General features: G+C 44.4%; 1 protein-coding gene across 2 annotated transcripts in view; it reads left to right on the top strand.

The window, feature by feature from the left end:
- PLXND1 (plexin D1) overlaps positions 1-21,585 on the top strand; it is a 133,212-nt gene that overhangs the window by 70,054 nt on the left and 41,573 nt on the right. For both annotated transcript variants that reach the window (XM_038410807.2, XM_043519807.1), the window contains exons 14-25: positions 264-363; positions 4,486-4,625; positions 6,169-6,336; positions 8,816-8,906; positions 9,259-9,534; positions 10,558-10,707; positions 15,474-15,588; positions 16,547-16,654; positions 17,577-17,689; positions 18,965-19,072; positions 20,064-20,194; positions 21,245-21,443. In XM_038410807.2, the coding sequence (XP_038266735.1) occupies positions 264-363; positions 4,486-4,625; positions 6,169-6,336; positions 8,816-8,906; positions 9,259-9,534; positions 10,558-10,707; positions 15,474-15,588; positions 16,547-16,654; positions 17,577-17,689; positions 18,965-19,072; positions 20,064-20,194; positions 21,245-21,443 (1,699 nt within the window). The remainder of the gene's footprint in view (positions 1-263; positions 364-4,485; positions 4,626-6,168; positions 6,337-8,815; positions 8,907-9,258; positions 9,535-10,557; positions 10,708-15,473; positions 15,589-16,546; positions 16,655-17,576; positions 17,690-18,964; positions 19,073-20,063; positions 20,195-21,244; positions 21,444-21,585) is intronic.

Below are 21,585 nucleotides of genomic sequence, written 5' to 3'. Positions count from 1 at the left end.
CAGTAGAAGCTGCAGTGTAAACAGCATGCAGACGTTCTTTCCAGTGTTGCCTTACCCTTCTCAAAGCGCCTATAGACAATGTGCTGGTAAAAATGCAGGTGGCTGGTCTGTGCTAGCACTGCCACCATTACTAGGCCCACTGGAGCTGCAAATAGTGCAATGATGGCGGATTGCAAGGGAAAGCTCAGTCTTACTTAGCTCTGCTCTCTGTCTGTTTTGACCATGTGCCTCCTCTCTTTTCCATCTCTCTCTCTCTCCTGCAGGATTGTATGCCGGACTGGAGAAGCTGCCTCTATATTTTCCGATGTAGTGACAGTTAACGTGAGCAGGGAAGGGAAATCAAGGGAGCGATACTCTTATGTGGTAAGTTGCCACCATCTCATTGAGCTCAAATTAATCTCTGGTGAAACTCTGATGCTCCACTGGCTTACATGAAGGAAGAACCTAGCTTACGGAGTCAGGAGCCATCAGCGATACTTTCAGCTATTCACTTCCTGAGCCTCAGTGTGGCTGACTTTAGCTCCCTGTATCAAAAGAAAATGCCAAGAAAGGGCTTCTGTTTCTTTCCACTCTGCAGTTAGCCCTCACATCACCATTTCCAGCCAGGAGATGGGCACATGTCCAGAAAAGTTTGCCAACATTCCCATCATTCTCTGTCCATATTCTTTCCTCCTTGCTTTCAACAGCAATCCCACAGTATGTGCACAGGTAGATAGTCTTGGGGAGCATAGGATCTCCCAGTTCTCTTCCTCAGCTTCTTCCTGGCTTCCATTTTGTTACTGTCACCATAGCCCAGGGGTGGGCAAACTTTTTGGCCTGAGGGCCACATCGGGGTTCCGAAACTAAATGGAGGGCCGGGTAGGGAAGGCTGTGCCCCCTACCTGCCCCCTCCCACTTCCCGCCTGCTGACTGCCCCCTCAGAATCCCTGATCCATCCAACGCCCCCAGTCCTTGTCCCCTGACCGCCCGCTCCTGGGACCCCCTGCCTCTAACTGCCCCCCCAAGACCCCAACCCCATCCAACCCCACCTGCTCCCTGTCCCCTGACTTCCCTCACCCCTATCCACACCCCCACCCCCTGACAGGCCCCCCGGGACTCCCACACCTATCCAACCCCCCTGGTCCCCATCCCCTGAGCGCCCCCCGGGACCCCCATCCCTTATCCAATTCCCCCCACCCGCTCCCCGCCCTCTTACTGTGCTGCTCAGAGCATCAAGACTGGCAGCCCAGTTCTGAAGGCAGCGCCCTGCCAGCAGCAGCACAGAAGTAAGGGTGGCAAAACCATACCATGGCGTCTTTAGTTCTGCAGTGCTGCCTGCAGAGCTGGGTGGCCAGAGAGTGGCAGCTGCTGACTGAGAGCCCAGCTCTGCAGGCAGAAGCGCAGAAGTAAAGGTGGCAATATCATATCATGCCATCATTACCTCTGTGCTGCTGGTGGCTCTGCTACACAGCTGGGCTCCCAGCCAGCAGCCACCGCTCTCCAGCTGTCCATCTCTGCAGACAGCACTGCCACCAGCAGCAGTGCAGAAGTAAGGGTAGCAATACTGTAACTCCCCCTACAATAACCTTGTGACCGCCCCACAACTCCTTTTTGGGTCAGGATCCCTACAATTATAACACCATGAAATTTCAGATGTAAATAGCTGACATCATTACATTTACGGTTTTTAAAATCCTATGACTGTGAAATTGACCAAAATGGACCATGCATTTGGAAAGACCTTAGCTATGTGACCTCACAGACAAGTACTTAGGCACAGATTTTTAAAGGCTAGTTGTGTGCAGGTGTAGTTGTCAGCTAACGTGTGTGATGTGTGGCAGGTGTTTCTCAAGACCTCTTTTGGTTAACATTGTACAGTAGCCCATGGAGATGGTCATCCTTCTCTAGTGGTCTGAAAGAGACCAGTGCTTCTCTTACCTTTATGACCAAGTCTCAGGTCAAACCCATTAGTTAGTATCCCAATGCAGATTAGGGCAAGCCAATTGGAAAGATTTGTATGCCAAGTGCATGCTACTTTACTATAGTTCTTTGAGTTTGTGCTGTGGTTTTGATGGGAATAAAGTATATAATTGTCCCAGCTTCTAGAGGCCTGAAATAAGATGTGACCTGTCATTACTTCCAGCAGGTTGATTTTGGTTCCCCTCCAGCTCAGTGAAAGTGCACTGGGATCCTAGTGTCAGTAGGTTCAAGTTCCAGTAGGTGTTAGATTTTTCATATGCAAAATGTCCCACAAGGGCAGAGCTAGCTGGGTTAGAGGCATATTCATGTGATGTGATATAAGGGTAGTGCAGACTGCAAATGCTGGTAAGATCCAGTTGCTTTTTCTGCAGAGTTTGGGATTTCTAGAGAATCACGAGTCTCCAGGATGTGTCTGTTGTAATCCAGAAAAGTAGACCTCACAGCACATCAGCTGTATTGGTGATACAGAGGTGAAAAAGGGTAAGGAATGGAGCAGATGTGGTCTTTCTTTTTAAGTTGTTTTTGGTGTGTATGAGGAACACATCTTGCGAAACATCTGCAAAAGTAACACCAACGAAAGAAAGAAAGAAAATCAACTGCCAGCACCCTGAGCTGGAACCCTGCATTCATGAGAGCCCTATATTCCTGGCCACTGACCAGACTTGTCTATGGCTACACCGCTAGGCGGAGAAAACAGTAGGAGCCATTTTTCTGTTCCTCTCACAGGAAGGAGGCTGTCTCATCATCAGCTGCTTCCCTCAGCCTGGGCTAGGAAATGGAACAAAAAATGTGGAGACTGAAATCCCAGGGCTATATGTAAAGAAAAGATTGGGTTAAATAATGCCCTACAAAGTGTTGGGTACTGTAGCTGAAACAGCAACTGTATTTCACCCCAGAGGTAGCTGCATTGCTAAGACTCCCAGAAAATCCTTTGTAAGAAGCTGAAATGGCTTCCACAGGGATTGTTCTGTTCTGAGGGTTTCAAAGTCCTAGTTAGGAACACATAAAAGAGGGGGAATTCATCTCTACTTTAACTCCATTGAGCTTTCACCAGAGAGAAATTTGGCCCTTTGATTGTGCCAGGGCATTCTTGCCAGGTCTCTGAGTAGAGCTTAACTTTCAAGAGTTGCTGTGGAAAGTAACAATGCTACCAGCTGGTGATAAAGCTGCAAGTGACAGACCACAGCTAATGGGGTGGGATTGGGCTGAGAGCTTGAGGGGCTTGGTGGGCACAAATAATCCTCTGTTATATTTTGTACTATATCTTTTAATATATGAGGGAGGAGCCCCATACATGGGATGGCTGCCTAATGGCTTTGATCCATTTAAATTAACAAAATAAATACTGTATAAATGGAAGACAATCAAAAACCCCAGGGCAAATGGCTATAGAGGAATACAATCCATCCCAGTGTGTGACAAGGACAAGAAGAACTTGTAATATAGCAGGACAGTATGGCTGGAATTGACAGGAAAAGGCATTAGTACCATGGGACAGTAAGCGGTTTAACAATATTTGCTGCTATCAGCTTGCATATATTTTTCTCAGTAATATACAATGTCTGTAGTAGGGCTGAGGTCTCCACAGTTTTGTATATGCTCTGCAACCCTGCACATCTGGTTCCTCAAGGATGTTGTAGTTCTTTTACAGGGAACCACAGAATGCTCTGTAAAATAATTTAAAACTTATTTTTCATGCCCTGTGTACTGTTCATGCCCAATATACTGTTCATGTCCCTGCCAGGGTAGGGAAGCTACCCAGTGAACTTGCTTTTGGAACTGTATATGGGAGCCACATGGCATCCATTGTGTTCTCCAAATTCTATTGGGCACCAAAGCCTTGAACCTTGAATCTCAGTAAAATTTTCAAGAGGCTGCAAATATAAATAATGCACTTGTTAATTTCAGTAGTTTCCAATGGGAAGAGAGGAAGGCAGAGGGAAACGCTGAGGGGCAAACCAACTCAGTGGCTTCCCTGCTAGGAGCTGTCACCCCTAGAGATCTGGGTTTGAATCCTGATGCAGGGAAATGAATTTGATGTTTGATTATCCAGACCCAGATGGATTCATGCCCAGATCACAAAATCACTGTCCAACATGGCTTTATAGGTAGCCTCCCACTCAGGTGGGAGTTGGACCAAGGGAGATATTTTCCTTATTGATTGGACACAAGCCATTAAATTTGGATCTGGATCCACACAGTCCAAAGGTTCAAGGGGATTTGAATTCAGGGTTCTAGTTTGTGCCCATCTGTGGCTTTTAGACTAGGACTCAAGTATATCTGTAGATTGGAGGCCTGGAGGGTGGCTCTGCTCTTCACTTCAGAGAGGTGTAAGTAGCCTGTGTGATTTGGTCTCTCCCTTTGTTTGGTAAACGAGCCAGCTAGATCGTTATATGTGGTGGTGGTGTTACAGCACTGGCAACATCTGACTAAATGGAGCTTGTGTCCAGATTACCACATTATGGGGTTATTGGGGTTAGGAACCTGCTGAAAAATCTCACCTTTCTTTCTCCTTTCTTTTTCTAGCTCCCTGAGGTGCAGTCCGTGGCTCCAGGTGCTGGCCCTAAAGCTGGAGGCACCAAAGTAACCATCAGCGGGAGTAATCTCAGTGTAGGATCTGATCTCCGTGTCCTGGTCAATAGCACTAAACAATGCACAGACCTCACGTAAGTGCTGTCTGGAGATGACCCGTGTTACTGTGTTATTGGGCTGGCACTTGGGACTTGCTGTAGATGCACCAATGAGCAGGAATCTAAAAGAGCCTCAGCTAGTAGGAAGGATCATATTTTTGTAGCAACTGACCAGAGAGTTGGTGTTTAGAGGGAGTCCATTGAGCACGGCTGCCAGCTGGCATGATGGCTTACGGCCAAGGAGCCAATGACACCTTCCTAAAAGTAGCATCCAAATTTATCCTCTGAGCTGCCCTCTCCTCCATCCCAGTTGTCATGAACAGTCTCTTGTGCTTTGCCAGTGTGGTAACACTGAGTTGTCACGTGGCCACTTGACTTAAGGATGTAGCGAGTTTCTCCTGTAGGACAAATGCAGGAAGTTGACAGTCATAGTCATGACTGAGGTGCAGTGGCTGCAATCCAGCAGTGGCAGAGGTGATATGTAAAGTTGGTAAAGTACTCTGGGTCCTATGTAGTCTTGTGGTTATACACACAGCCCTAGGAGTTAGGTTGTCCTGCTTCTAGTCCCAGCTCTGTTAGATACTTGCTATGGGACCTTGGTCAAACTGCTTAAGCTAAAAAAACAAAACAAAACGTAAAGTATCCAATAATTTTAAATGTTAAATTTTACACAAATTCTATATATATTTTAACCCCAGATGAAATAAATTCAGCCATTCTGTGCACGCACCTTTGCTGAGTAATCATGTGGTCTTGTTACAGGGTCCACTGTCTGTCCTTTGCCATCCCCACCCCACCGTTTTCTTTTCTCAGTGTTGCATCTTGTGTCATTTCAATTGTAAGCTTCTCAGGGCAAGGACCTTATGCTGTTTATTGTACTGCGAGGCACACTATTTGATGCTGTAAAAATAACAATGTTGGGTGCCTTCTTTTTGGGGTGGCCACTTGGGAACACCAAGATATCTCACGTCAGGTTGCCTGAAGAGGAGTCACCCCAAATCAGCTGCCAGTTTTTAAATCAAACTCAGTTTGATGGCCTCAGTTTCCTCATCTGCGAAATGCTGATGATAGTACCTCTCCCATGGGAATGGGAATTGTGAGACAAAATCCATTGCTGTTGGTTGGTGCTTTGAGATCCTCCAGTGGAAAGCAACTAGAGTGCATAGTATTTGCACTGTTAAATGACAGGTTTCCGAATGGCAGCCGTGTTGGTCTGTATTAGCAAAAAGAAAAGGAGTACTTGTGGCACCTTAGAGTCTAACAAATTTATTTGAGCATAAGCTTTTGTGAGCTACAGCTCACTTCATCGGTTGCATTTGCTGTAGCTCACGAAAGCTTATGCTCAAATAAATTTGTTAGTCTCTAAGGTGCCACAAGTCCTCCTTTTCTTTCCATTATTAAAGGCACTCTCAAAAGACAAAGCCATTATTGGAGGTGTGGAGCAGCTGAACGCCAAACGTGAGGCTGTTCACCTCGCTGCCAACATTGGGGCTGTGAGAATAGGTCTCTGCTGCCTCATGTCATGCACTCTTTGTTCAGCTGTTGTGCTCTGCAGCTTGTTATGTCTTTCTCTTTCCAGTCGAACTGCTACCACCATCACATGCACCATGCCGGCCGTGGAGCTCACTATGGCTGTGCGAGTCTGCGTCCAGTTTGAGAATAAGTCTTGCATCAATAATAACATCACGTTCAAGTATGAGAGAAACCCGATTATAACAGATATCAACCCAACAAGGAGTCAGATCAGGTGAGATCCCTGCACTGGTGGAGAAGGCAGAGTCTCTAGGGACCCTCCCCTTCCCTGTGTGGTCTTCATTGAAATGTGTTGTTTATTTTGCTGAATGCAAACGTGAATGTAGTACTCATCAAAGTGAAGAGCTAACAGGACTGGAACAACAGAGGTGCTGCTGGTCTGAGTGAGGGTGCATAGACGCAGCTATTTGACCCTGAGATTGAAGTGGGGGTGCTGCTGATCACAACTGAGGTGCAGTGCTGAATAGTGACGTCGGGGAAGAATGCCTGAGGATTTTGCAAGTCAGGACTGAGAGGCTTTGGCAAAGCAGTGTGGTGTCCCCAGGGTTGGAATACCAGGAGCAATCGCTGCTCAGGACTGCGGTGCACTGGCAGAGCTACAGTGAGGAGTTATGCAGACACCTGCTGGCTGTGGTCCTAGTTCTAGCGAGTTTCTCTGAAATTCACACAGAAAATGGAAGAAAAGCATTGACTGTCATCCTTAGTAACTTTACAGCCTGTCTTCTTCTACACCTTGTAGGTGCCTTATGGAAGTTCAAGTGGGGACCTATATCTATACTTCAATAAAACACCCATGGCTGGATCATCAGCTGGCTCAGGCTGCGGGGCTATAAAATGGGAATGTAGATGTTTGGGCTCCGGCTGGAGCCTGGGCTCTGGGACCCCACAGAGAGTGGGGAGGGTCCCAGCCCGCCCAAGCTGCAGCCCAGACATCTACACTGTAATTTTATAGCCAACAGCCTGAGCCCTGCAAGCCTGAATCAGCTGACATGGGCCAGCCATGGGTGTTTTATTGCAATGTAGACATACCCTCTGAGTCTTAGGATTCTGACTGGCAATAATACTGCAGGCAATCAGCTGAGATTTGTAATTTTGTGTTTAAATGGCTCCTAATGCCATCACTTTTCACTTTTAAAGCATGTTACTTTGGTTTCATTTGTCTCCCCGGAGCCTCTGGACTTCCTGTTGCTTTTGGATTTCTCTGTGAAAATGCAGAAGCTGAAAATGCAGAGCCTGCGTCTGACCACAGAAATCTGAGAATCCAGGACCTGAGCCTCCTCTCCAAAATGCCATGAAAATAACACCCTCAAAAAGTAAATGCAGGCTACTATGACTACAACAGTCCAATGCTATCTACAGCCTGCCCAGCAGAGCCATGACTCGGATCACAAGTGCAATACCAAGGCTACAGGCTGTGTGAGAATGCACATCAGTGACACACCCAACCCTCTGCTTCTCACGTGGAGTTTTATCAGTCTCAAGACTGGTGAATGGCAAGAGCTGTATCTAAACACAGAGTGACAAAATGTAGAGGCTAACATCCAAAAAGGAACCCACCAGGGTATTTCTCATTAAATTGGAAACTGTTTTTTAAACTTCCTTTGGTTTCCAAATAATACAATGTTGGAAACTTGATGGAAGTTGTTTTTTCCTGGTGTGTACACACCACTCTGTTAATGCAGAGGTACTCACTAGGGTTGGGCTGTGCATAGTGGCTTGTTTTGTAGGGTTACTTGTGAATATTGTTCACACTGATTTGTTGTTGTAGGATTATTTGTGAATTCTCTCAATACTAGTATGTTGCTGTAGGTGTGATCATGAAGTACAAGTAACTCGGCAGATAGTTCGATCTAATTTGGTTTATGGCATTGCTAAAATGATCAATATGATGAGTAAAGTTGTTTTAAAAGGCCGTAGATCCCAAACAATTACACAGACGTGGCAAGAGCCTAACAGGGACAATAAACATATGTAACAACAACATACTATGATTTATAGCAGTTTTAAGGGCTTAAGAAGGTGCTGACTATAAGGATACTAGACACAAGGCACTGAATATATTGAGCCTGTTGGACATTAGGGGATAAATCACTACCCACCCCCGCTTCCCAGACTAGTTACTTGATATCACCATGTCATTAAAGCATATAGAACATGAAATGGGGGAAATGAAAAGCCACATACAGGGCAAAGCCTGGGTGCAGTTGCTGTTCAGCTGAAGACAGGAGCCACTCCTCCCTCCCTCCCAGTGAGGCATGAGCCACAGCCATCTCATTACTTTCTTTAATTGCTTGCACATTGACAGCACCTCATGCTACAGGCAGCAGGCCCAAAACACAAATGAATTGTCACAGGGTTGTTTTTTTTTTTTTCCTAAATCAAAAATAACATTTGAAAAATGCTGAATTTGTGTCAGTGTAACGGGCTGCTTGGCCCACCCAGTACTTAGCCCTTCTTTGCTAAGCTAAAAAAATGAGTAAGTCCTAATTCATCTAAGTATCGAGCTAGATATGTGTTAACCCTTACATTGCTGGCCCCTGGGTAACCTGCTCTGCTGTAATCATCGCATGTTCATTACTATTCCCTGAATATTCAACAGCAGCACAGGTGCATTTTTCCTGCCTATATCTGGTTAGTCTGGCAGCATATATACGTTGTCAGTGATACATGCGCTCTCTTTCTTATTTTCCCAGTGGAGGCAGGATCATCACTCTGGAAGGACATGGATTTTTGATGGTTCAGAACGTGTCGATGGTGGTTCACAGCATCGGGAAAGAACAAACAGTAAGTGTCCTGCATTAATGTAGCACAAAGACACTGAACCGGATGGTCTGCCTGGTGACTGGGGATGTTCTGAATAATAATCGACCAGCTATAAAAGCATTGAACCTGGTCTCTAAGCCTTGCTGCTGATGGGGATGTAGCTGGGATGAATGTTCTGTTCCTTAGCTCAGAAGAATGACAAACCTAAGTTATGCCCATGCACTGTAATTATTATTATTACTGTTTACAGTGCCATCCTATCTGAGGTTGCTGCAGCTGCTTGAGGGCTCTGGGCCTCTCTGGACATTTGCTGACACATGACTGAGACTTGGGTTTATCCATTTTTGATGCGCATGCTCTTTCCTGCTTTCAGAACTGTAAGGTTCACACCGACACTATGATTACCTGCCCCTCTCCAGCTGCCTCCAACCTCACTGTGGGGAGCAAGCCAGCACCGGTGGACTTCTACATCAATGGACGCCTCTACACGGATGACCGGCTGGCTCCCGATGAGTACATGTACCCCGAGGAGGCCCAACACACCAGCAAGTTCAGCCTGGAGTACTACGCCAACCCCCAGTTCTTCACAGCCAAGAAGGAGAAATGGATCAAGCACCATCCTGGGGAACCCCTAACTCTGGTTATACATGTAAGAGACTAACACAGGGCCTCCTGGATTTTTGGCTTTAAGACTTTACACTAGGATGTCAACATTTTCTCTCTGTGAGGTTCTTCAGTGGGTAGAGTGCTTAGATACTATAGCGGGTGATGAGTGCCTTATAAATGCAATCGAGAGTAGGCATGAGGGATGGGTGTAGGTAAGGGATAAGGGTGAAGAAACTCTCAGAGGAGTGGACAGCTCATTCCCAAGGGTAATGCTAAATTCTGATGAGCCTACAGTCTCCTACTGAACAGATTAGGGTGTTGGAGTATGTAGCTTGGCCAAGTGATGCTGTAGAGGGATGTATTATGATACCCTAGTACTGTATTTGAAGGATGTAGCAGCAAGGAGGGAGACAAAGCACTGGATATAGTTGGAACAGACCAAGTGACCAAAGGGTCTTTTCCATATCTAATGTCCATGATTGTGGAGATTGGTTTTTGTAGAAATGGGCCCTGAATTCTTCTTTGATGGCTACTATGTTAAATTAACAAGGGAGTCAGGGCAAACCAAGACTGAGCGAGTGGTTTGGACAATGTACAAGTTTAAAAGCCCTCATTTGTTGTAGAATGTCCTCACTGAGTGAAGCATACTTCAAAAATATTCTCCGCCTCTCTCTAATCTAATGCAGCCATCCACAAGCTATCAAGCCACCCCATTTCTCTCCCTCCCCATATAGTCTCTCTGATATGTATTTGCCATACACAACCAGGGCAGATCAAAGACAGTATTTTCCAGGCTTTGTCAGGCCATTTGTCCATTCCATGTGCCACACTGGAGATGGCGAGGGACTGGAAACAGGAAAATGAGGAGTGGGTGGAGGTTGGATTTCCCATAGAATGTGGAAAAAATGGAAGATGTCAGCAGAGAGGGAGAGCTTTCCCAGGGCTGGATTGGTGGCAGGAGGTACAGGAAGTTTACTAGGGCTTCCACAAAGAAGCCATTGCAAGCGGGCCTGACGCTCGGGGGACTGACTAATTCACTTTGTTCTGGTTTTGTTTTTGTACTTAGAAAGAGCCTGACAACCTAAGCCTGGAAAGCGATGAGTACCAAGTGAAAATTGGCCTCATTTCCTGTGAGATACAGATTGTTTCAGACAAAGTCATTCATTGCTCAGTCAACGAGTCACTGAGCACATCAGAAAGACAGCTGCCCGTGACGGTGAGTGCCACAAGCCAGGACAGTCTGAGCTTGCAGGATGAGAGCGCTCTGTGTCTTGAACTTAATATACCGGGGAACCCTCATGTTAGCCTCAGGATTCCCTTAGCACTTGCCTGCACAAAGCACTAAGTGAACACACCGTTGGGAACAATTCTGCAATGGCTGAAGAGGGGTGGATCAGATGAATGGAGATGTCTTTTCCACCTCTCCTCTCTGTGGATGAAATACTGACCAGTGCTGAGCACCAGCATCTTTCAGCATTTGACCTAATGATTCTGTGACATCTAAAGCATGGAGAAGGCAGCCATTTCCCTGCAGGTTCTGGGGTGCTGACAGCCAAATGATGGCACTTGGTCCTGGTGGCTTCATCTGTGAAATGGCTGGTTGCACTATAAGCTGTAGAGGGAAGTCCCACAGTTCCAGCAATGAGTATAAAATCCTACTGTCACTTGATCCTTCTCCACTAAAAGGTTTTGCTTTGAATGGCCCATGTGAAATGAGTTTAGTAGTTCCCAGTCCAGTTACTAATGGTCAGGCCCCCTTGTTATCAGTGTCAGCAGACGAGCGGGGATTGAATGGGAATGCAGACCTGAATGCCCCCTCAGTTCTATAGTGGCAGAGGAGAAGTGCAGTGGAGGGGGCAGCGCTGGGAAGCTCACATTGCCACTGCCCATCTGCAGCTGCTCTGCAGATAAAAAGAGGAATTCAGTCGTCCCCAGGGCCATCGGTCTGGCATCTTTCCCCAGCACTAGATCATCTCACTGGCCTGTCTTGATCTGATGGAACTCAAGGGACAGGATCCAAGGCTGTTCTGATGTCAAAGCAGCTCTCAACTGTTCTTGGGAGGGTTTATGTTTGTGGCTTTACTATTGTTCCTTACTCCTTTTTTCCAGAGGGCGTCCCTAATTGTACGCCTTTGCCTTCAGCTTTCACTTCATTTATAGCCCTTGGCTCCTCAGGGGTAAGATTAAAGCTGTTCACAGTTGGAGACAATGTTTCCACCTGTCTCAACTGCCTGAGAACCTGTAGCCTCCATCCCAGCTGATTCTTTTTCCAGTAAATGTGTCCATAATAAATTTGCAGGGACATGTGGCTTAGGGGGTAGGAAGAGCACAGAGGGATTTGAAGAATGTGTTGCCTGATGTTCCCCAGAAACAGAGTACTTCAGAAGAAACCCCACTGCTTCTGTGGGGGGAGGCTCCTTATTCATTGCTTATAGTCTTTGTGCTTGACGTTCTATGCAAAATCAAAACAAACAAATGCAGAAGTAGCAGAACCCAGGATTTCCTAAGCCATTGTTAATGAAAACAGGGAATTTTTTTTTCTTTTTAGTGGGAATTGAAAAATGGGAAATTTTTATTTTAGAAAAAACCTGATCTTGTGATACATGTCTTGCTAGCTTTGGTTTCAACAGCAAGCTTTTTGGTTAATGCCTTGGAGATGCCCAGAATGCAGATAAACAAGGGAATGATACATGTTACTAAAGTCACAGCTGGTTATTAGCAGTGTACTGCAGTAAAGGTGCAACTAGATACTGGGGCAAATCTTTCCATTTGGATGGTTAAATGTGAGTTTCATACAGCTATTTAAATGGTAGGACTTGCACCCATAATTAGTTGTGCGTGCAGCTGTTTCTGCACAAAGGAAGGCTGCCCTTTAAAATTGTGACTCAGTATGGGTGAAATTCTCCTGATCCTGATAGTGACCCTTGACTAAGCTTGTCTGCAAGTCTCCCATAAAGTCAATGGAAGTTCTGCCCACGTAGGGAGAGCAGCATGTTAGAGATGTTGCTTTGACAGCAGAATTTTGTCCTACAGTAGAATCGTACTCTACACCCGCACTCTGTGGTAAAGTAAGGAAACCACAATTTAACCCTGACCCAAATGCACTCCAGCCAATAGACTGTGCCTATAAAAAGGATTTTTAATAGATCTGTACAAAAAATCCAAAAGGCCTTAAGGGGCCTTCAAACCCATTTTAGTTCACTTCAGAATCATTTAAACACTGAAACTGGGATTTCTGCTCCTGGCGATAATGCAAATTTGGGCCAGTCTGGCTAGAATAAAAAATCCAGAATGTAAAATGCAGATTTATCTTTCCTCATTAGAACTTTTTTAGACAAAACACATGAAAACCTCACTACAATGTGTATTGCTTTATAGTGGCTGTCTGATGAACACCCTCAATAGATGCATAAAGCCTGTAAAGGTGCGGGGGAGGGGGTGTACGTACATACCAATGTGCTCAGGGAATCTCTGTCTTCTGTAAACTTTTTTTCTAATATAAGCAATAAATACAGCTGAAGAGTCCCCTCCTTGCCAGCTACAACAGGGCTATCATATTACTCAAGAACATTTTACAGCACCAGGGTACTAGTAAAGTTCCTGCCATCGAAAACCACAGATTTTTGACACCTTTTGTAACTGAAATAAATCTCATCTAAAAAACTACCTGGTGGCATATTGGATTCAATAGATGAATAGATAAGAGGGCTAAATGCATTCAAGACAGGACTAAGTCATAACTTGACCATCCCTGACAAGTGTTTGTCTAACCTGTTCTTAAAAATCTCTGATGATGGAGATTCTACAGCCTCCCTAGGTAATTTGTTCCAGTGCTTAACTACCCTGACAGTAAGATTTTTGTAATGTCCAACCTAAATCTCCCTTGCTGCAATTTAAACCCATTGCTTCTTGTCCTAACCTCAGAGATTAAGAAGAACAATTTTTCACCCTCCACCTTGTAACAATCTTTTATGTACTTGAAAACTGTTATCATGTCCCTCCTCGGTCTTCTCTTCTCCAGACTAAACAAACCCAGTTTTTTCAGTCTTCCTCACAGGTCATGTTTTCTAGATCTTTAATCATTTTTGTTTCTCTCCTCTAGACTTTCTCCAGTTTGTCCACATCTTTCCTGAAGTGTGGCTCCCAGAACTGGACACAATACTCTAGTTGAGGCCTTATCAGTGCGGAGTAAAGGGGAAGAATTACTTCTCATGTCTTTACAACACTCCTGCTGATAGATCACAGAAATTATGCTTGTTTTTTTGCAACAATGTTATACTGTTGACTCATATATTTAGGTTGTGATCCACTCTGACCCCCAGATCCCTTTCTGCAGCACTCCTTCATAGGCACTTATTTCCAATTTTGTATGTGTGCAATTGATTGATCCTTGTGGAGTACTTTACATTTGTCCTTATTGAATATCATCCTATTTATTTCAGACCATTTCTCCATATGGGTTTGTTCAGTGGATCGTCATAAGATCACTGCACCCCGCCCTCTTCAAGCTCACTTTGTTTTTTGCTGGAGTTTCTTTCTTCTCATTTCTTTGTAGAAGTGGAACTCAGTTTCCAGAAGTGAAACCATGGTATGAGGCCATGTTTTCTTTCTTGTAAAGATGCTAGTTTTTCCTTTTATCCCATAAATATTAATGAATTAAACCCCACAATCCCCAGGGAGGCCACAGTGTTTGGCCTCCCCATTGTACAAGTGGGGAAACTTAGGCACATGGAGATTGCCCGTGGTGTCACAGGAAGTGTGACATATGACCCAGTAATAGAACCAATGTCTCCTGACTCCCTGTCCTGTGCCGCAACCACAAGACAATCAGCCCTCTGTTAGTACTATGATTAGTTATTTTCATTTTTTATTTTATTTTTGTCTCAGTATTTTTCAATTCTCCTTACGCTTCTCTCACTAACTGATAGCAGTTCTGCATTCACGGCAGGTCTGGGTGGAAGTACAGTGGAATTGGGTTAGGAATTGTACCTATTTGATTGGAAGTTCTTCAGGGCAGGACTGCCTTTTATTTTGGACTTAGCACAATGCAGCCTTGACCCTGATTCAAGCCTGTAGGCATTACCACAATATAAATAACTAATGCTGATGAAAGAAAAGGAGGACTTGTGGCACCTTAGAGACTAACAAATTTATTTGAGCATAAGCTTTCATGAGCTACAACTCACTTCACTGAATGCATCCGATGAAGTGAGCTGTAGCTCACAAAAGCTTATGCTCAATAAATTTGTTAGCCTCTAAGGAGCCACAAGTCCTCCTTTTCTTTTTGCGGATACAGACTAACCCGGTTGCTACTCTGAAACCTGTCGTAATGCTGATGAGGATGTTGGACGTTGGCCTCATGAGCAGAAGTCTCTTTAATAAGGCTGGTCTCTTGAGTAGGTTTCACTGTATAAAGTGAATGGGTTTGTGCATCTTAGCCCCATGGACCCCTGCTGGATAGAACCTATAAAATTTGTGTAAAACGTAATGGAGCTTCTCCCTGACTACGCTGGATGATGGCCATTATCTCTTGAATCCACACGAGTTTTACACCTGATATTGCCTGGTAACCAACAGCCTCAGCATAACATGTATGTGTCATTGCGAGTTGGCCAAACAGAGGCAGGGGGCCTGAGCCTGCTGTATGTCATGCCCATTTACACCAGTGTAACTCCAGCAACGCCATTGAAGTTACTCGTGTTTTACATTGATGTATGTGGGAGAAAAATCAGGCCTGTTAGGTCACACCCTTTCCACACACACAGCACCTGCAGGCCTGGCCATGAAGAGCAGCTCATGGGCCCTGACATTGGACCCACTCATGAGGACTAAAGACGTCTGAGCCATTAAATTGCCAGTTCTGTTCTTTTGTTGTGATCTTTTGCCCCTGCAAAGCGTTTTCCCCCTGTAGCAAGTTCCTGCTGATCTCCTAGTTGCTTGTTAACTACTTGGTGACTTTTTTTCCTTTGTATTCTTCTCTAGATCCAGGTTGGAAAATTCAACCAGACGATTGCTATGCTGCACCTTGGGGGAGGCGAGACAGCGATCATAGTCTCCATAGTCATCTGTAGTATCCTGCTGCTGCTGTCTGTCGTAGGTAAGGGAATGGAACATCCCTGAGCCACACTGATCTCTTCAGCTCTGTGGAATTGCCTGCACACATGGAAGTTTAGATGATTTACACTCCCAACTTTATTTTATATAAGGATGGGTCCCACCCCTGAATTGTGGAGTGTCCACAAGCTGGATCTAGAACTCAGTTTTGTAGTCTGAGCCCTTCTTTAATTTTAAAGCCCCTTTCTCTGTCACCCAAATTCTTCAGAAAGTTAAATAAAATATAATAACTGAGGAAAAAATTGAGAGGTAGAACTCATTCATGGAGACCCTACTAACCATAGTAAAGGATGCATATCTGGAGCAGACACAACAAAGTTTACCAGTCTGGACATCATTCTTGTTGGAAGTTGTTGAAAACAGATCTGTGTCATCTGGCTAATTCATCTTTTCACATGCCCAGAATGACTGCAGCAAGAAAAACATTGTGTCATTGAAAATGAAGTGTTTCCAATAAGGATTTCATTTATTTTTAATAGAAGTTATTATATATTTTATTTATTAAATAATCTACTGATCATTGGAAACATATTTGTGGAGGCATAAGAGTGCTGAAGGACACACACATTGCAAAACAGGTGTTAAACCTGTTTTGACATATATTCTTTAATCAGATGGAATTTATTAACATGCAGTAAGTCTGGTAATGTATGTAATGTGCAGGCCTAAATTTAATATGATAGTCATTGAGTGATCATTTAATTCTAGCTGGTTTGACTTATTTATAAATAATCAGCAGCTGCCTGATCAGATGTGTATTTATTTCATAATTGTTAAACTAAAAATGAATATTGTTTTTTCTCTGTGTAGATGTACTTTCACAGTCTGTGTTCTACTGACCTAAACTCCTCTCTACTCCCAGCTTCAATTTCCTACAGTATACTTCTTCACTTTTGGGCCTAACTTTCTAAGCTTCCCTCCCCCCCCTTTTTCTTCCCTAGGCCTGTTTGTATTCTGCACAAAGAGCCGCAGGGCAGAGCGCTACTGGCAGAAAACCTTGCTCCAAATGGAGGAGATGGAGTCCCAGATCCGAGAGGAAATCCGCAAAGGTAGGTAACTGCCACTGGGGATCGAGGAGGAGATGCGGGGTCAGGAGTGAGGAGGGAAAGGAGCTCCGCTCCTGGAGTTTCCAGATTTATTTGTCTTTTGTCTTTTGCCACAAAACTAAAATCGGACTTGTAAGAACCCAGCAGGGGTGTGTGCAAGAAAAGGAGCTTCCTTCACCTTATACTTACCCACACAAAAGTAGGGATGCCCATTGAGTAATCTGATTGAAACAGCCTCTCTTCGTGCTTTATAATAGTGTTAAAAGCACAGGAGCTACAACCTGACTTTCTGTAGCTTCCTTTCAATCGCCTGGGCTGTGTGGGACTTGTGAGCAAGGTGTACTTCTCAGTGGGAGGAAGCATGGTGTAGTAGTTGAAGCACAGACCTGGGAGTCAGGAGATCTAGCTCTAGAGTTCTCAGCTCTGCCACTGTCTTGCTGTGTGGCCTTTGGCAAGTCACTTAATCACTGCGCCATATGTTTCTCTAGCTGTAAAGTGGGGATAATGAGATGTATGAGATCACATTAATGTTTATAAAATGCTTTATGAGCCTCCAGTGCAGGGAGCTACAGAAATGCCATATGTTACTGCTTGGAGAAACAGTGGATAAGAGCTTCAGGTGCCTTCACTTATTGTCTTCTCAGTCTGTGACTCTCCATAGAATACATTGGAACCCTTGTGTTATAGACCAAACCCTGTAGGGCCTGTGTTTTGGAGGTAATGGGAGTCTCGCCTGAGTAAGAACTGCAGGGTTTGGTGCATAATGCTGACAGTTAAACCCCAGATACCGTCCATTGCCTCCCAGGGAAAAGGGTATGAAGAGGCAGAGATGAGTATATTGTATGCAAATGCCAGGCTTGTCACTCTGCTGCTCTGGCTGTTAAATTATTTCAACCCTTTTAGTTTGTGGGTTTCTTTGGATCAGGTTTTGCTGAGCTTCAGACTGACATGACAGACCTGACCAAGGAGTTAAATCGCAGCCAGGGGATCCCGTTCCTGGAGTACAAGCACTTTGTGACACGGACATTCTTCCCCAAAGTAAGACAGCCCCATATTTCATACACACCTAATCACTCAAATTCCTTCTCAACTAAATCATGGCTCTGCCTTCTCCCAGAAAAGGTTTACAGTACAACACAATTATTCAGCTGCTATCATTTATTTTAGCCTTAATTATCATAAAAACCGTAGTCACAGCACCTCCGGCTATGAAACAGGGTCAGGCCTCATCAGTACTTGGATGGGAGCCTTGCTTTGGTGAGACACTCCCCTCTGAGTCAATACTGAACCAGTGCCCCAGCATGGTGTAACTGGGTGCCGCCGTGCTGCAGCAGGTGCTGTCTCTGAGATGAGAAGCAAAACCAAAGTCCTCCTTAGCTGTGTGGTTTGAGATACCCCTACTGGTTCCAGTTGCACCCCACTAGGCCAGGTGGGACTAACTGATCCCAGGCATGGTTTCACTCCCAGGGGAAGAGACTGAGGTGGTGTCCCACTATCATTCCGCCTGGGGAGGGTCCTCCAGAGGATGTGGAGAACTTGTTTCACTGAGATGCCCCTTAGGGCACAAGCAGATAGTGCTCACTGTCCTTAAAATTCCCTTGGCACTTTTTCACAGGTGGAAAAACAATATCCCCAGTGTCCTGGCCCAGTTCCAGTCTGCATATCTAATCCCCCCCCTCCAATTTCACACCAGACACGATGCAATCCTTACTTCCAGTCATCAGCTGCTTTGGAATGTTGCTGTGTACTGTTAAGTAGCTGCCATATTTCATCCCAGAAGTAATTACATTTCTGTGGTGGAGAGTGAAATGATGATTTTTGTTTGCAATTTTTGCCAATTACTATTAATGTTTCTAAGATGTCCACCCCTGTGTGTGTAGTGCCCAGGTACTCTTTAGGATGTAGGCTGCTATATGAATGTAAGATATTTCAGTATATTTCCATTCTACTTCAAAAGTTACATATGTTTAAACACCCCATAGTCTTCTACCTTGACTTATTCTTCTGTAATTCTGTCTCTACCAAGATTCTGTAGACATCATATTAGTCTATTCATAATCTCCTTATTGTAACAATCTTGTTCTGCTAAGACATTTGCCTACCCCTGACTTTTGTGGTATCTGTTCATTCACAAGGCTCTGGCCAAGTTTTTAAAGGCTCTGTTAAAACATACCAAAGTGTCCCTTCCTGATGGGTGGCCTCACATCCCGATGACATTACTGTTCATGTCTCAAACAATGTTGCCCTCTCTCAGTGTGGTGAAGAATCTGATCTTGCTTACCCTTTTCTCCACATGGCTCTGTTTTATTGCAGTGTTCCTCACTCTATGAGGAGCGTTACATTCTGCCTTCCCAGCAGCTCAACTCACAGGTCGGGTGTCAGGTCCAAGAAACGCATCCCTTGCTGTCAGGAGAATGGAAAGTGAGTAGCCCAGAGATAAACAACTGCTATTAACTGTCACTAACCATAATCTTATTTTTTTATATCAAAGCTAGTGAATAACAGATTTTTTCGGTATACTGGCAATTCCAGAAACATTGGCGGGGGTTGGGAGCGAGGGGAATTTCAGGTCAAACTGAAAACAAATGTTTTTGAAATTTTCAGCTAATAGGAAAGTCAAGAAAAAAAATTCATTTTGGGTCAAAGTTTTGCTCAACTCAAAATGAAGCGTTTTGTTTTGATTTTGAGCTTGCTTTTTACATTTTCTAATTTTAAAAAAATAAAGTTAAAGGAAATTTTTAAACAAATAGTCATTTTGAATTAAAAAATCTAAATATTTTGTTTTGTAAATGTCAAACCAAAATGTTTCAAATTTTTCAGAATTTGATTTTCATTGTTTTTCCAACCTAAAAAATTCTGCGAAATCAGCCCGAATTCATTAAATGTTTTGGTGTCACCAGATTTGCATTTTTTGCCTCTCAAAAAGTTTCAGTTGAAAAATTTTCACACAGCTCGCGCTTTACGTCCTTTTTTTGTGACGCTTAAAAAGATGTTTGCGTACGCCAAACAGCCAGAAAAACAAGGCGTGTCAGCTGATCAACCTTTGCTGATGATGGGAGACAAAAGCTGCTGAACTTCTGCTCTGTGGCTGCAGAATCACAGCTGACAAGATCATCCCTAGGCTTTCCTAGTGGGAGGTTTGCCATATTTTCCCAGTTTCAGTCTACAGTCTCTTTGTAAATGAGTTTGAGAGTGACTCCCGCAGGCCCAGATGTAAGTGCAGTTGCTGCACATTCCACCACAGTCAATTCTTATCTAGATAAGAAACGAACATCAGATGGGGTTCAGGGAGAGAGAATTCCAACCGAGTGTTTTTACACTTGCCAGGCACTTCAGAATGTGTCAGATAAGATAAAGGTTGATAAAGCAATGGACTGTGGCTTCCTCACCCAAGTCCCCACTTTTTCTTTAGATTCCTGAAAATTGCAGGCCCAACATGGAGGAAGGAATCACGTTATTCTCCACCCTACTCAACAACAAGCACTTCCTCATCGTATTCGTCCATGCTCTCGAGCAACAGAAGGACTTTGCTGTTAGAGACAGGTAAGAACTTCCTGGGGCAAGGGCAGCATTGAAAGCGTCATTGACAGCCAGCCGTGGAGTCTGAAGTCCTCTATGTACCCACAGAGCAGGTGTGCTACAGCAGCACCTGCCTAACCCTGACCCAGGAGGAGCACTTCCAGGCTCAGAGGGAAGGTCAGGCTCCACGGTGTCCCTAGTTTATCTGGCACCAGAGAAGGTGCCACTTAGTGACAGTTTTGGGATATGGACACCTGTCCTACCAAGAACTTAACAGAGATCTATGAACACATTTCACATAGGCCACTGCGCACAGTTTTTTCCCGCTGCTGACCTAGGCTAGACAGCCTGGGAGATTAAAGGTTCTGTAGCCTGTTGCCAAACCCAAAACCATCTGGTCTCTGTAAAATTCCTTTTGTTTTATTTGAAGGCTGAGCCACATGGGCTTATTGGCTGAATGTCAGTATCTGAAGAATGTGCAGGAGAACCTCAGAGTTATGAACACCAGAGTTACAAACTGACCAGTCAGCCACACACCTCATTTGGAACCAGAAGTACGCAATCAGGCAGCAGCAGAATCTAAAAAAAAAAGCAAATACAGTACAGTACTGTGCTAAATGTAAACTACTAAAAACATAAAGTGAAAGCAGCATTTTTCTTCTACACGGTAAAGTTTCAAAGCTGTATTAAGTCAATGTTCAGTTGTAAACTTTTGAAAGAACCGCCATTACATTTTGTTCAGAGTTGTGAACATTTCAGAGTTACAAACAACCTCCATTCCCGAGGATTTTGTAACTCTGAAGTTCTGCTGTAAAACTGCACCGTTATACAGGGGAGCACCAAAAAGTACAGTGGTTAGTTTTGTCTTGTATGATTTGCATCTTTATACCACTAAAGAGTGGCATGATCCAATATGAGAACCAATAGCATTGAAAGAGTTTGAAATGTGATCGCACTTGAGAGGTGTTATGAAAAAGATCTGGTATATTGCCATGGCCTTGAATTCTTTTGTTGCCAATTGACTGTATTGTCTTGTATAATCAAAGCTAGGATCATTTATAACTCTTCTTTCAGGTGTAACTTGGCCTCCTTGCTCACTATTGCATTACATGGAAAACTGGAGTACTACACTAGCATCATGAAGGACCTGTTGGTGGATCTCATAGATGCTTCAGCTTCCAAAAACCCTAAGCTTATGCTGAGGAGGACCGAGTCTGTGGTGGAAAAGATGCTCACCAATTGGATGTCCATCTGCATGTACAGCTTTCTCAGAGTAAGAGAAATAAGTATGGATGCTGTTCTAGCTATGAATAGACCACCTGAGTATAATATGGGAGAGAGAGGTCAGCTGGTGATCAAAGTGTCTACAAGTTTGGTTAAACCAAGTCATTGAGATGACTTCTTATAGCCTAGTC

Source organism: Dermochelys coriacea, chromosome 7 (assembly GCF_009764565.3).
Source record: "Dermochelys coriacea isolate rDerCor1 chromosome 7, rDerCor1.pri.v4, whole genome shotgun sequence".
NCBI classification, from domain to species: domain Eukaryota; kingdom Metazoa; phylum Chordata; order Testudines; family Dermochelyidae; genus Dermochelys; species Dermochelys coriacea.
The sequence above is the reverse complement of the archived record's forward strand: the minus strand, read 5'-3'. Positions and strand labels throughout refer to the sequence as shown.